Source organism: Podarcis cretensis (genome assembly GCF_951804945.1).
Source record: "Podarcis cretensis genome assembly, chromosome: 3".
NCBI classification, from domain to species: Eukaryota; Metazoa; Chordata; class Lepidosauria; order Squamata; family Lacertidae; genus Podarcis; species Podarcis cretensis.
The window spans coordinates 22,357,146-22,373,347 of record NC_137172.1 but is presented as its reverse complement, the minus strand read 5'-3'; the positions used below and the strand labels follow the sequence as shown (position 1 = coordinate 22,373,347).

Here is a 16,202-nt window from a genome sequence, read left to right as displayed (position 1 = left end):
GGTAAATAATAAAATTATTATTATATATCACCCTGGTACTGAGAGATTGTAGTGTCAGCACCAATCATACCTCCTTGGGGGAAGGTGTTCCAAAATTGAGGTGCCACCACAATAAAGGCCCTCTGCCTTCTATGCACACAGTAAGAGAGGGGCTATTTATGATTAAGCGATATGAAACACTGGTTTCTGTGGGAATAGTACAGTGAGATAATTTAGGTAAGACCTGATGCTATGGTTTGAATACTTAATTAGTTTTCTCCCAGTAATCCAACTGTTTTCTATGAAAGCCAGTTGGACTCTCTTGTTTTCTACTTAGAATTGGCAAACTAGGAATCTTATTTTCACTACTAGTATACAGGTTTCAAAATACTTTCCCAGGCTTTCTTAGCATATCTAGATTTCCCTGCCAGAGATACGCTTGGCAAGGTGTATAGGCTTGCAAGGAATCACAAGTTTCTTATTTCCTGACTCCACCTACATTTAATAACACTGTGCTATTTCAGTAAGCTAACTTTACTATGTGATGTAAAATAGCTTAAGCTTTGAGCCATGAGTATTCAGAACTCCCAGCAGAGTAATCTAGGCCCCAAAGAGTGAATTTGGCATGCTGTGTTCTGTTTTAGTTTTGGCATAGGTGTTGTGCTTAGTTAGCTAAACTTTCATATGGAAATGTGAATTGTAAATGCCTGTAATAACTGCAGAGAAGAATACAGAATAACCTAGATGATGCATAGTAAAAGGTGTGTTTCTCAAAAACTGGCTTGTAGAAATGTGCCAACGTGAACAGCTTAATTAAAATGTGCTAAAAGTACACAATCTCTAGTTTGTTGAAATAAGCATTTTTAACGTAAATTTTTAATAAATTCACTTGGAAGAAAGTCCCATAAATTTCAATTGAATTAGATTTTCTGTTCTCAGCCTTGGTCTTGAAGTGCTGTTGGTGAGGTTTTCCCATTTTTCTTTCCTTCAGATATTAAAAAGTGTGCTATCAGATTGATCCACATGAATACATTCTTGTGCACTAATATAGTCATTGACATTTCCCCTTCAGGGATAGAGTAGATTAGAACTTCTGTTTTTTGCACTCTCATAATAGCATAGGAGGTGTGTTTGCTGTGTTTCCCAAAGCAAATGAAACTGATTTATACTGAGTCACACCATTGTTCCCATCTAGCTCACCATTGTCTACCAGGGTTGCAGTTGTGGGAAAGTCTCAGCAGAATCTGGAGATGGTGCTAATTGAACTTACCGGTAGTTCCTTTTGCAGTCAAAGAATGTGCTTTTTCAGAGTTATGAAGCAAGAACAGTAGTTTCTCCCACTAATGTAGACTGTTCTGCACAGAGTTATGGGCCCACCCAGCTGCTTCTAACTCTGATTTTAGGAACCTTAATTGAGCTTTTCAGTGTTATGCTGAATTGCCAGATTTAGTGGCTCAGAATAGGGCCATGGTGAATGTAGAATAAGTGAGATAGAAACTGGGAAAGAGTGCAAGGCTTCCATTGTTTTTTTAAAAAACCCCACATAATTTTATTAATCCATATTTTCAAGATAGCCTACAAAAGAGAACCATAAAAGAAATATAAAACAGATCGAAAACATCAGAAACAAAAGCAATTATCATAGCAACAATAAAAATACAAGAAGCAGTAGATTTAAAATCCAAGGTTTCCAATAAAGGCTTAAAAAATCTCACCTGCTCTGTGGGTTTTTACAGGCCTAGTATGTATTTTCTTTGCTTAATTCTGTGACATAATGGGTGGAGGCTTCCTTATGTTGCAATTAATGCAATGTTAACAGATGCCCCACTTACTTCATTACTGAAAGTTTATTTATGTGGCTGAATTGGCCCACAACACTCAGAAATATCTGGCATTTATATCCATAATATAGAAAACATGACAAAATCATAGTCTGACTGTAGAATGAGAAATAGTATCAATTCACGTTAATATATGTGCACTCTGTGAATACTACTTCACTGTAAAAAAAAGGAAAGAAATCTGTCAAGGCCAGTTCTCAAACTACTTACAATACATTTGACATATCTGGTTATCTGTCCTAATGGTATCCAGATCTGAGAAAATCTGTTTTCCTTCCTGGAAACATATTTTTCATAGGTTTGCTTTTTTGTGTTCTAATTTTTTCTCCTAATTTCATATGAATATTGGGTAACTTGCTGAATTTAGTTTTGTGTTAGACTTTACCAGTAGAAAACTGGGAGCACTTTGGATGCAAAATTAATGCATAATAGTTCTTCATGTCATCCAAGTCCGGAGCAGGTTAGGGTTGTATCTAGTGTTAGTCAAACTCAGAGTAGGCCCATTGCAATTAATGGAAAGTGATGAACTTGGTAGAATCATTGGAATTAAAGGATGTCTGAGTAAAACTTAGTTGGCTACAACCCTCAGTCTTGAGGTATTTGAGACTCATGATTCATGTAAGGAGGTAGTATCAATGGCTGACATTTTATATTTTCCTAGTTGGGTAGCAAGGGACGCGGGTGGCGCTGTGGGTTAAACCACAGAGCCTAGGACTTGAATCCCTGCGACGGGGTGAGCTCCCGTTGCTCGGACCCTGCTCCTGCCAACCTACCAGTTCGAAAGCACGCCAGTGCAAGTAGATAAATAGATACCGCTGTGGCGGGAAGGTAAACGGCGTTTCTGTGCACTGCTCTGGTTTGCCAGAAGTGGCTTAGTCATGCTGGCCACATGACCCGGAAGCTGTACGCCGGCCACGACTGGATCTAATGATCAGGGGTCCCTTTACCTTTACCTAATTGGGTAGCTACAGTTTCTGAAAGAACCATCAAAGGAATAGTTGTTAGAATGTTCAGACTGGTCTTTCTGAGCCCTCCCTGGAGATAGGACCATTGCATGCTGAGCATGTGCTTTATGACTCAGCTACGGTCCCTCCCCTATAATTTTGGCTTGTTCTGGGCACAACCAGCAGAAACCTCATCAAAAGGAATGAAGGTAGTACACTGAGGTTTCCTGAAACAGAACAGTATATTCAGCTTCTTGTGTTCCAAGGTGCAGTAGCCTTCCTGTGATAATCCTACACCTTTTGAGTTGCATGTGGTCATGATGAGAATGTGAGTTTGAGGTGCAAATGGGAGATGGGGCACAGCAAGAAGGATAAATGGGCGAAGCTCTGATGGTAAAAGTGCTTGGCTGGCAGAAAAGAGCTTCTGTAGATGGACATCTGGGAGGTTAGCGGTTGGTAGGGGAAGGTTCTGTACTTGATAGTGTCACACACCCCTTTTTTGTTTTCAGAATTGGTTGCCACTGTGTCCGCACAATAATGGTAGTTCTGTGCTTAAAGACATAGCACTGCTGCTATAGCCTCTCAATTGTTCCTAATCAGTTTGTGTAGTGTGTTTGGCTTAGCTAAGGTATGAGGATACCTTAGCTAAGTATGAGGATCAGCCAATGAAAAGGCCTAAGAAAAAGCCTCTGAATTAGGTACCATTTCTTTGGAATGGGCCAATTTGCAATACCAGTGATTTTGAATTGGGCATGATTCCTTGTTGATAAAGCCAGAGGGTTTACTACTAAGCCCTTATGACATATGTGACTGGGGAAGGACACTTTGCCTGCTTTGAGAGGCATATTTTGCTACTTTCGGCTATAACAGGAGCCTCCAACCTTCTTGAGCCAGTGGGCACATTTGTAAACTATAGAAACTATTGTGGGCAGCACACACTCATCGCAACCCCCTCCCCACTTCCCCCCTCCTAGCAATCAGGCTTTAAGTAGAAGGATTCCCCCCTTGGGGCAATTTTTGAGGTCACAACTGTGGAGAGAAGGGTTAGGTGTCTGCCTCCCAGTTACTCCTCCCCCATTGCAGTTAATCTTGGAAAAAACATTTCATTTGTTCCTGTAGGAGGCTTGTTTAAAGCTTAATTGTGTTTGTGAAGGGGTGTCACAGCTAGGGAGAGGAGAGTTAAGCCTTCCTTCCCTAGCTGTGCCACCCTCCAAACGCCCCCCATGCAAAAGCTTTGCTTGAAAGAAGTATTCTGTTGTCTGCAATAGAAAGCAGCCTTTAAGCCCTATAAGCACTGTAATCAGTGTGGGGATGCCAGCAGGTGCCAGTGAGAGTCTTGGTGAGCACATCTGTGCCCACGGGTGCTATGTTGACAATCCCAGAGCTGTCAGTCGCATCAAAGATCCTTTATATTACTAGGCACAGGTAATCAAACATAATGAGCATTAAGAGCCATGCTGGATCCAGGCCAGAGGATGGTAGTAGCCCTTTCCTGCAGTTGCTGCCTAGCAACTAATATTTAAAATAAAGGCTTCCCCGGATACTGGAGGCATCATATAGCCATCACGATTAGTAGCCACCGATGGTTCTCAACTCCCTCTTAAAAGGACGGTTGCCAACAAATCCAGTGGCAGTGAATTGAAAAAACTGGGTAAAGTACCACTTTTTGCCAGCCCTGAATCTAGTTTTAGTGTTCTAAGAATACTAAATCTTAAAGTCATAACATTCAGCAGACTTAAAATTAAAGTTTCTTTTGGTTCTTGAACTCCGGGGATATACTTTGAAGAATTTGTAAATTAAAACGAAGTTCTTTTCACAATGCCATGATGCAAATCTCAATAGATTTTTACTTTTGCGGAGAGTTAGCTTGTACTTCACTCTGAAAGAAGTGTTACAGTCTTCCCATGAGTGAACCCAATTGGCAGTAAGTTTTCCATTGACAACTTCATGTGACTTACTCAATTACACCTAAAGTATCTCTTTCATAAACAAGATAAGTAGGAACTCATTTTACTTAAGCTGTTCACAATTTTTTATTTTGTTTTTGCTGTGTTTCAAAGCACCAGTGGTATATAATTTACATTTAAAGGTTGAAATTTATATATGCTATCCAGCCATCTGCAACTGTCTTGAGTGAACAAAATGCCCATGAAATGGCAGAATAGGAAGGTCTGGTTCCACATTGCTTTTTGACAATTAATAAACTTCCTTTAACCATAAGCATTTAGGACACTTAACTTCTATAAGTGTTCTCCCCAAGGCTCATTAAGACTGGCTGAAAGTTTACTTCTAGACCATAGAACTCTAGAGATTCTTCATAGCTTGTCTAATGTATTAATAAATTGAGAAATATCCTAGTTTAACCACTGATTCTGGGGTCTTGAATCTTAAATAAGGACCCTGGCGAAGCCGCAGAAGGTGGAACACAGGGAAAGTTGGTGGAAGCTCTCAGACAAGTGAGAATTACTCATAGGGGGAACTACCGCCACCTTCTGGAGGACGTGCTGATTAGTTACAGGCTAGCTAGAATGCAGGGAGAAGAAGGCTTTGATGAGTCGGCTACAGCCTCTACTTCAGATTCCTCTGATGGATCCAGTGACCAAGAGACAGACACCAAAGCAGAAAGTGAGCAGAGTGCTCAAGAAGATTCTGAGATGGGCGATGAACAGGGTGCTAAAAAGTTGTAATACCTTCATTTTTTTCACACAGTTGATGGTTTAGCGATTATAATGTCTTGGTCCTTTGCTATTTGTTACATCTTAGACAGTTAGCTTTCCTCTTAAATTTATTTGTACATGCTAAATGCATAAAAGGTATTCTTCTCTCTGTGTGTTTTGTGTGTTGGAGAGTTCTTCCCAAGAACTGCTGCTGGCATAGGCATTGTTACTGCTTGTCCTCTGCGTGCATGGCAGGAAGCAGAGCAGCAAAATTCTTGTACATTGGTCAAGAGGTTTCTGCGGATTTTAGTCTCATGGCATTGGGCTGGAATTTGATAGTCTAAGAAGAATGTCATATTGTAAATGCATTCAAGTGAAAGCTATAACTTCTGTGGTTTTCATTAAATTGGTCGAGCCTAAAATTGTCACCTTAATCCAGCATTTACAGTGTGTTGATTATAACTCACTTTCTTTTACTTATTACGGTGATGTAGATATTGCATGTTTGTATTGTGAATAGTTCTTGTCATGTCAAAGGCATATTAGCCCTTTAAGTTTTAAGGCATGTTAAGTTAGTCATTATATTAAAATATACGGTGTTATGTCAGGCTGTAATTTGGACTATATCATCTGTACCTGATTTTCTGAAATTGTATTCAGGATGCACTTATAGCACCTATGTATCCAATGGATAAAATGTATTGACCATTAGTGTTTAGTACATGAGTTATTATTGTCTACGACCAAATAAAATATGTGTGGAATAATCTGAATGCATATTGACTTTATTTAAGTAGTTTGGGGTAGTTCAATTTGCCATCAAACAGAGCAGAATGTGTAATATCTAATTTGTTAACATATGAGAGTGATCTTTATTCGTATTAAGTTTTAACTCGCTGAACAAATTTTATTTCAGAAGTGATACTCCTGGGCCAATAATATTTGCTACTTTTATTAAGTTTTCTGCCATTGGATAACTGACTTGTTTACACATTGGAATGTAAAAATGATAGTGTTAACACGTACAAAAATTTGTATTGGGTTATGGGTTCTTTGGGTTAGGACCATTGCTGTGCTCGCTCACCTTTATGGAAAGGCTTGCTTTGAGGTGTTGCTATCATACTTCCAAAAAATTATACTGACTGTCTAGCAGATGCCTAGGCTAATTTGCTTGGTCACAGTTTCAAATGGTTCATATTCCTGGCAGTTTCTTCTTTTATTGCCATTATGTTCCTGGGTTAGCGGAGGAGGGAGAGTGATTGAACCACCTGAGGGCATGATGGTCTGGTAAGACTGTGGAACCAGAAGTCCCAGCTCCTGCTTTTATGTTTATTCCTTGTTGCAATTCAGGACAATGCGGATTTTTAGGCCAGTAGAACACTAACAGTTTCCTTCTTCTTTTCCTGTAGGGTGCTGGCGATCTAGAAGATCCGTGGTAGCCTTACAGATCTGCTAAAAATGCTTTTGAATCTGAAAAATGGGGGAAAAACTTTTAATCAGTTTTCTTCAATACAAAGGAAAAATTCTGGTGGATTTCCAACATTTTGTGAAATGGGCAGAAAGAAATTATTAGGATTTCCCATCATTTGTTCATATTTGTGTTTTCTGATATTGCCACTCTTAGCATTGCCTGTACTACAGTATTTTTACCAGCCTTGGGCGCATTGGTTACATCTTTATGGAGCCTGAGCCCTAAAAACCAAGGAAGGAATAATGCTGGGAGCACATCACTAAATGTACATAAAGTACCATGGGATTGTAGTTGTACTCTGAAGACACACTATGTTTTAACAAAACTTACAATAAATGCACAATTGAGTGCAAATAATTGTAATGAGACACTTACTTACTTCACCTTACCAAGATGGAAGGCTTTTGCAGCTCTGGGCTTGGAAAGTCATTTCAGTTGGGCAATATGCTATAGGATGTGTATTTTTATTTTATTTTAAATTTTCCAGTTTTACCTGTATTACCAGACTGTTAGGTTTTTCCCTACAGTGTCCAAATTGTGATATGTTGCCTACTGCTTGCTTAAGATAAAGTGTATTTGGCAATAATATAAGAAGATTTTAGGCATCTAAAACCAATAAGAATTTTGCGCATGTGTATAACACATCCATAAACTCTTGCTAGAATAAATATTTTTAAACCAAACAACTTAATTTATGGTTAGTTGTAATTTGCTTTGACATCTCACTCATTGCTGCAGGTTTTTTTTAATGCTGAATATTTGCCTTTATTATAATGTAAATTGTGATTTTGTTCTAAATGTGGTTTTCTATAGTCCCCCCCCCTTTGATTTCTTATCAGCTGTTAAAAGAGGTCGAGTAATATGGGTATAATTTTTAATTGTTTGCATTATTTACAAAGTTCAAATTATCACTTTGAGATTACTATAAATACAGCTAAAATTATCTATTTTAAATCTAAGAAAATATTAGAGATATTTTCATGGGTTCAGTGACCTTTCATTTTATAAGCAATGGGCATGGTACAGAGTGGCCGTCATGTAAGGTACTTGAAGATTCTTAGTTTAATTCTATTTTTGCAATAACCTTATTTTTTTTTCTTAATTCTTTTTGAGTTGTGCATGTATTGAGTCCAGTTAATGCTGAAAGTGGAGAAGAGTAAAGTATTTATCTAAAAAATAAATAAATAAAAGCTATTGGGGAGGGGAAACATTGAATGTATCCATTTGTACATGATTTACATGCTGTGGATGCCTTGTAAACATTTTCCTATTTGTTTAAAACTGTGTTTCAACGAGGATGTAGTTGCCCTTGTGTGTAGTTTAAGCTAACGACAGTCATCAACTGGTTTTTGTGTGAAATTCATGGTATTTTTCTGTAGCTTCCCCCTCATACACACACTTGAGTGTAGATCCATGTACACTCTTGTAACCTGGTGCCTATAGCCAGTTTTCCCGATCATTTGGTTCTTCGTGTATCTGATTTCGGGGGGGAGGGGGGCGGTTGGGAGGGGCTAGAGGATTATTGCCACAATATATTTTATTTATTCATTAGATTTTAGCCTTGTAAGTTAAAGTGTTCTAAATGATGATGTTAACAGGTATTTGTCCCTACTGGGGTTTTTTTTTGGGTTGTTTAAAAGCTAGGGAATGAAGAATGCAAAATGGTTTACTGTTCAGACTGTCTGCTCTGGTCCAATCCTGTACTGATAGTACCTTCCCAGTATGATATTGTGATGTTTCATACAATACAGTGAACATAACCAACTTGTTATCTTCAATAAAGGATTGCTAAAACAGTGAGAAGCGCAGTTTTGTGGGAAAGGAATTAGTGACGAAACAATTACTTGCTTCTGTGATTGTAAATACTGGGTTTTTTGTGTATGATCAGCATGCTGTTGACCTATAAGAGCATAAGAACTCTGGCTTTTGCTGTGATATTTGGTTCCAAAGAACAGTTGCGTATCAATAATGCACAAGTCTGTATAAGCACCTAGTTCTTGAGAATCATCACTGCTTGAAATTTGGTCCAGGAGGTTAGAAATGAATTGAACTGCAAGTGAAACAAGCTGAGGTGATAGTGCTTGATAACATGTTGGTGGAAGTCAGCCTGTGCTATTTTCAAAAATATTACTGAACATTATGCAAAATGTTTGGTGTTACTCAAGCAAAGTGTAAGTTTTACTTTCAGATGGTCGTAACTTTAGGAAGAATGATTTCCCAAGGTACAGGAAGGGAAAAGAAATCTGAATTATTGCCATTATGTGCAGTGTGTGATCCTTTGCATAGGAAATGCTATTGACAGGTGTTCTGCTAACTGAGCTGGATCCATTTACATCAACATCAGAAGGCAAGTGCCTATTTGTGTGGTCTAAGCTATTTTGATGGCTGCTAAAGCCAGCCTGTTCTTAAACCTTAGCAGAAGGATGCTACACAGACTGTTGATCCTCACTCTTTTTCATAGCTTTTACTGTTATATGTCCATACCTGAGAATATGCCTTTTTGTTCACTCCACAGTAAACACTAAAGGTTTAATATAATCACATTCTTCTGAACCTCGAAAATGTTCACTTGTGTATTGTTGAGATTTATATCTAATAGACTTAAAAGGATGTTGCTAGGATTGGTCTGTTCACCAAGATAACCATGCCAAATATAAACTAAAATTCACTGTCAAAATCTTGTAGGCCAAGTTTGGGGAAAAGTCAAGAAACACGTTTTACAGCCTAAATTGTTTTACCTGTACAAATTGTTTGGTGGGCTGTCAGTTTAAAACATGAGGATAAATCCTAATGCATTTTATAATGGATAATTGTTTCCTTGAAGCACCATATCATAGCCCCAGTTAAGTTATAGCTTAGTTGCTCCGCCACTCTCTTTTCTTTTTCCAATAAGATGATGTAAAGGGGGTTGCATCAAAACACCTGAATATTTCTTAGTCATTGTTCCATATTAAAGAGTAAAGCTGGGTTTTTCCGCACAACTAATTTGCATCCAGAGAGCAGCTTTCTGCCAACCACACTATGGATATGTTTGCTTCATTGGCAGGCCATCAGTTCCGCTGAAACATGATCTTAAGCTAAGCCTTGGTTTATGTCCAAATCAATCCTTTTCTCTTCCTGCCTGCTATCACCTCTGCTTGCTGTGTTTGGTTTTAAATTGCCAGTAACGGTGCAGAGACTTGGAGCGTAATGAGCTCCATTGATCAAGAATAAAAGTGAAAAGTTGTTTGGTATGCAGCCTAATCCTGCACATCTTACTTGGAAGTAAGGTCTACCGCTTGCAAAGAGGAAACAGCCGTGGAATGCTAGAACTTGTTTCTGTTGTAATCAAAGGTGTAACTATCACAAGCTTGCAACTGTGTGATGACACCTTGCAATTCAAATTTTGTGGATGGTGCTTTGCGTTTGTGTGCAGCAGCTCACACTGAACCAGGTGGGCTTCTCTCTCTCTCTTTTTAAATAGCACCAGTGCACACCATTCCATTTCATTTGTATTAGCTTGTTGAAAATGTTTTAAGATTCATGCAATGAGCTGCTGTCTGTGGTTTGAATTGCCATATAGAACAGTTAGCCAAGTGGCTTGGATCTTAGGCAGCCATTGCACTGCTGGTTGAAGTGAAGCCTCCACTGTGAAGCACTGCTGGTTGAAGTGAAGCCTCCACTGTGAAGCACTTGCTGACTTGAGCTGCTCCATCTCTGTTCAGGTGGCTTCATTTGCTTAGGGTGTCAAAAGAGAGTACTATTAGAAAAACAATCTGGATCAGTAGAGTTGCTCTAAAACTCTTGATTGGCTTTTGCTTTGGATTATTATTATTATTATTATTATTTTAAATCCACACAGCCGTCATAAATTTCATCTTGAAATCTTAAGAAGAAATGGTGGTATGTATCTAACATATAAAAAGGAAGGTTAAAGCATGGACAACTTTACATTTCATCCGAACTCACTCTACAATATATGGAAGTTGCATTTATACAAAGGGATGAGAAATGGCCCAGTTAAGAAAAAGGTTGTGTCTTGTTGCTTTGTCTGAACATGTGTTTCATTTTGGCCTATTAGAAAACTCCTCCATCCTCATTAACGTGGTCTCCTCTGGTGCTAGCACTGTTTTACTTCTTGTGTTTTTTGCAAATGCTTGCCTATCTTCTGCTCTTGATGGTCTGTAAGCACCACCAGAACATATAATCTATTTAGTTGATTTAAAATTCTATTCATTTACCAAATCCTGTAGCCTTCCCCATTTAATGAAGCTGTAATGTTTCTCTTTGATGCCTGGGGTGTCTGTAAATTTGTGGAACTGGTGCATGTCTGTTCAGAAGCATAAACGTTACTTGTAATTGTTCCTATTTGGTTTTTATTCATGGTGTTGATTTTTAAATGATTTTAATTTTATCAAATGAGTTCCAACAGAAAGGAATAGTTGCCCATCATTTGTTCAGCACAACAGTGTAACCCCAGGTCCTTGTATTTCCCAACAAGATGAGTTTTATGCAAGGTACACATTGCTGAAATAAGGAACAGACCTTCTGGCTACTTGGGTTTCTCACATTGTTTTCACCTTGGCAAATGTGGCACTACATCAAACAGCATGGTAGCCTATAAAAATCATTGATGCCATTCAAACTCACTGAAGGTTCACAGTTCTTCTGATAAGTAACATGACACAGTCCACTTAAACAAGATTCTTTATTTTGTTCTGCCATGGATGATGATCCAGTCATATTCCTTATACGGTGAAATGTTATCTCCAAAGCTACCAAATAACAAATGTCATCGATCAATCACATAAAGCAATTTTGAAGTTGGGTGGCTGCAGCAGGGTCATATTCAAGTCAAACATACTGAGGAATCAATATTGTGTTTTAGTTAAAAAGAAATCTAGGGGCATCCCTTTAAAATTCCAGACCGTAATGTAACTATAGTCTCACTTAAGCAGAGAATTATTGCACAGAAGAATGATGAAAATTGGCATCAGTTTGGCAAGGAAAGTCTTGAAGTGTTCATTGGAAGTTGACAATCAACTTCATTATGATCTGTTGATGCTCTATGCTCAGATTTCCTTAAGAGCCTTTCACAAAACATCTTGTAGTTGTTGAACCAATTACTTTTCTGTCATGGGATCTGTCCTGCAATTGCTAGTTGCCTTCCAAACACTAGAAAATAAATTATTATTTTTTCTGAATTAATCTGAATAGAGAGCAAGAAGACTCTGGATAATGTCATTGTGCCATAGACAGCAGGTGGCACTGGAGTGTGCTTGTGCCTTTGCAAGCTCACCTCCCAACACCCCCAGGTGCATGGGTTGCTGTCTGAAAGGGCTTTCTATGTGTGCTCTGTTGAATGTGCTTAGAAACCCGGCAGAAGGGAGCCTTGCTTCATCAGGCTTCTTGATTGCAGAGAGGTTTCTAATTCAGCAGAACAGAAGGAGCTTTGACATCACCTTCAGGAGCTCTGAAGAGGTGACCACACACCCAGGGATGTTTGCGGGTGAGCCCTGCATGTGCACCCTTTGCTCCAATCCACAGTATGTGGTATCTCAATAGAGCCTGGAGTTTCCTGTCTCTGTTCTCTTACTGGAGAGAGGCAAGTTCTCCTGTGTCTTAAGTCTGTACTCACAATCATTAATTTCAAAATAGATTCATAGTTGTTTCTGAGGAAGACGCACACAACATTGCAGACCACTTGGTTCTCCAGAGCAGTTTTGCACAGCTCAGATGGTTTCCTGCAGTGCCTTGGATACGAGGAAGGGGCAATTTGTGTTCACTTCACACGGGATGGGAAGTCATCAGTTGGGTAATCCCCTTGGTCATGGAGCAGCTACCAGACTGGGACTACTGAAAACAATAGGAGGGGTGTTTGGAGACACTGGTCTGCAAACAGGTGATAATGTTGACATTGTGTGGTTTGGTATCACCCTCTGGAATTCCCAACACCTTGACTTCACAAGATGGAATTGGAAAAGATGAAGCATCATGGCATAAGGGAATCACATGAGCCTACCTGTGCACAAATAAAAATTGTAGAGTTGGAAGGGACCCCGAGGATCATCTAGTCCAACCCCCTGCAATGCAGGGATATGCAGCTGTGGGAAGCGTGCATCTGCATAGATACTTAAGAGCTGGATCAAGTTTCAGCTTAGGGAAAAAAACACCACCAGGAGAGGACTTCCACCTAACACTCAGTACCCAAGTACGCAGTTTCCAGATTGGATGTCTCAAACAGTTTCTCACAGATAACCTCGGACGAACCAGAGTGCTCATCAGAGTACATTTTCCACATTATGTCAGATGTGCCTTCTTAGTAGTTGTCCCCATCCTGTGGAACGCCATCTCATCAAAGAAATTAACAAATATTTGACTTTTAGAAGTGTCCTGGCCAGGGTATGGAGAATTGGAGATACCTCTCCAAATCAGAGTTTCTATAACTGGTACAAATCTCTGCAAGAGCTACCATAATTAGTGCCAGCATAGAGACTTCCTACCCAACTTGAAGAAGGCAGGGTAGACTCCCAATTACTTTGCAAGGAAAACGTGGAACACAGAGTTCATAGAATCAGAATTTGTAGAGTTGGACAAGACCACCAGGATCATCTAGTCCAACCCCCTGCAGTGCAGGAACATTTTGCCCAATGTGGGGCTTGAACCCATGGCTCTGATATTGAGAGTCTCCTGTTCTACCAACTGAGCTATGTTTTGTGACAACCCAACATGGAGTGCAGAACAGAAACTAATGATAACTTCCCTTTCCTGAGAAGGTGTAATAACCAAATGCATAAGTAGTACCTGAAAACCCTCTGCTGAGGCTATGCTAGGCCGTCTTGTAAACACAGGTGACAGTGTTACCACTCAAGGCATCACTTGCTTGAGCTATTCGGATGCCCGTGAGATTTAGAGATAAACGAGTGCCGATCGTGGGTTAAACCACAGAGCCTAGGACTTGCTGATCAGAAGGTTGGTGGTTCGAATCCCCGCCATGGGGTGAGCTCCCGTTGCTCGGTCCCAGCTCCTGCCAACCTAGCAGTTTGAAAGCACATCAAAGTGCAAGTAGATAAATAGGTACCGCTCCGGCGGGAAGGTAAATGGCGTTTCCGTGCGCTGCTCTGGTTCGCCAGAAGTGGCTTAGTCATGCTGGCCACATGACCTGGAAGCTGTATGCCAGCTCCCTCGGCCAATAAAGTGAGATGAGGGCCACAACCCCAGAATTGGTCACGACTGGATCTAACGGTCAGGGGTCCCTTTATCTTTACAACATTGCTATATATATTTAAATTGTTGCTTCTTTAAACACACAAACCTAGGCATGGTTTAATCACTAGAGAGCAGGGCCATCCTGAGATGTTTTGCCCTTGTAGGCAAAGTGCCCCAATGCTGCTTTTGCCCCCGTGGTCCCGGCGACAGCACAACGGCAGGGAAAGGAACAGATCTGCCGCCTGAAGCAAATTGTGTCACCTTCCCCTGACAGACAAGCAATATCTTCTAGATAGGCACTGGGCTTAGTTATATCAGAAGCTTTTCCTGGGTTAGTTCTTGTCTAAGACAATAAAGTTCCTGTCTACTGGTGTGTTCTCTACGCCAGGATTTCCCAAATTGTGGTCCAGGAGCTTCACTCAGGTGGTCCATGGCATGTCTGTGAAGAACAGGAGCAGGAGCTGCTCCTGAATTCGAAGAACATAAGAACCCTCCTGGATCAGGTCAATGGTTCACTTAATCCAGTATCTTGTTCTCACAGCAGGCAACCAGACACCTGTGGCCAGCCTGCAAGCAGGACATGAGTGCAGCTGAACTCTGCCCACTTGCGGTCCCCAGAAAACTGGTGTTCAGAGGCATAATGTCTCTGCCAGTGGAAGGTAGAGAATAGTGTAGCTGCTGGTTGCCTTAATCTTCATGAACTTGCCTAATCCTCTTTTAAATCCATCCAAGTTGGTGGCCATTACTGCCTCCTGTGGCAGCGAGTTCCGCAGGTTAATTATGTGCTGCAAGAAGAGATGCGAGCTTTTGCCTGTTCCAAACTGTCCCAACATCCAACTACTTTGGATGTTTTGAGAACCTGTTGATCTGGATGGTAGAAGTCAAATGGGACAGATTGGAAGTGACAGGAGGGGATGGGCAGAAACGACTAGAAAGAAGTGGAGAGCATTAAGAGAGCAAAACACAGAGAGAATAAATAAAAATAAAGCTGTATAGAAGAATCATTAAAGAGAGAATTAAAAACTACTCAGCACCGTACAGTGCCCTGTGTTCACAATTGCTACAAACTGATGTGGAAATGTGGAGAACTGCACACAAGACTGAAAAAAGATTGAGAAACTGAACTCAAAAGATTTGACCATTCTGAAACCTGCCAAATAATTGACTGTAAGCCTTTGGTGTTGTGTAGACAGGCATGGGGCTAAGGAATGCCTGTCTCTCACCTGCATGTTTCCCTAACTATCGACTGAATTGTTATGCTGTCAGTAGATTCAATTAATGCTGATTCAGCTGCAGCTGAAAGGCCGGTCTCTGAAAGCAGGAGGTTTGTGAGGCAGAGTGAAAAGTCTCTGATGTAATTTAACCGTGTCAGAGGAAAGAATAATAGCAGGGATGCTGGAGAAGATCTCTGCCCTACCGATGCAAAAGGGGGGTTAGTGGTTCTGATTAACCAGCCCATTTTGGATGAAAAGTTTAATCATTTACAAAGCACATACAACTGCCTTAGGGGTATTCTTTTGGCATCATAATCCAGCCAAAGTTCAGTATCTTGAATTCCGTTCATTTCAGAGGGAGAGATTTACTTAACTTTCTCACCAAACTAAGCAGGAAACTGTCTTATTCTAGGTCGGGCTGTTTTTGCTTATCTACCCGAACGTGGTCCACTGTGATGGGCAGTCTTGTCAGGTGCATCTTTCCCCTCACCTGCTAGGCAAGCCTGTTAGCTGGCAATAACAAGGGTTGAACTGCCTAGAAAGCATATTCTCTACCACTGAACCGTGACAATATTTGGGCCACATTCACACCATACCGCTTTAAACAGCTGTGACCCCCCCCCCCAGGATTCTGGGAACTGTAGTTCCACCGCCCCCAGGGTGCTGAACGTTATTAAAGGTAAAGGTACCCCTGACCGTTAGGTCCAGTTGCGGACGACTCTGGTGTTGCCCGCTCATCACGCTCTATAGGCCAAGGCAGCTGATGTTTGTCTGCAGACAGCTTCCGGGTCATGTGGCCAGCATGACTAAGCAGTTTCTGGCAAACCAGAGCAGCCCACGGAAACACCGTTTACCTTCCTGCTGGAGTGGTACCTATTTATCTACTTGCAATTTGACGTGCTTTTGAA

The 16,202-nt window shown here is 40.5% G+C and overlaps 1 protein-coding gene and 1 long non-coding RNA gene across 5 annotated transcripts in view; one reads left to right on the top strand and one right to left on the bottom strand.

Moving 5' to 3' along the window:
- Positions 1 to 8,695, top strand: part of PPM1B (protein phosphatase, Mg2+/Mn2+ dependent 1B) — a 41,740-nt gene extending 33,045 nt beyond the window's left edge. For 3 of the 4 annotated variants that reach the window (XM_079968819.1, XM_079968817.1, XM_079968818.1), the window contains one exon: positions 5,161 to 6,188. In XM_079968819.1, coding sequence (XP_079824945.1) covers positions 5,161 to 5,451 — 291 coding nt within the window. In that variant the 3' untranslated portion in view covers positions 5,452 to 6,188. Of the gene's footprint in view, positions 1 to 5,160; positions 6,189 to 6,830 lie in introns of those variants that run through there. The other variant, XM_079968820.1, reaches the window with a different exon arrangement.
- On the bottom strand, positions 8,484 to 11,381 carry LOC307211994. The gene is made up of 2 exons (XR_013836700.1): positions 10,549 to 11,381; positions 8,484 to 10,514 (listed from the first exon to the last, which is right to left on the bottom strand). It is a non-coding gene; the product is annotated as an uncharacterized lncRNA (long non-coding RNA).
- Between the last annotated feature and the right edge of the window lie 4,821 nt (positions 11,382 to 16,202).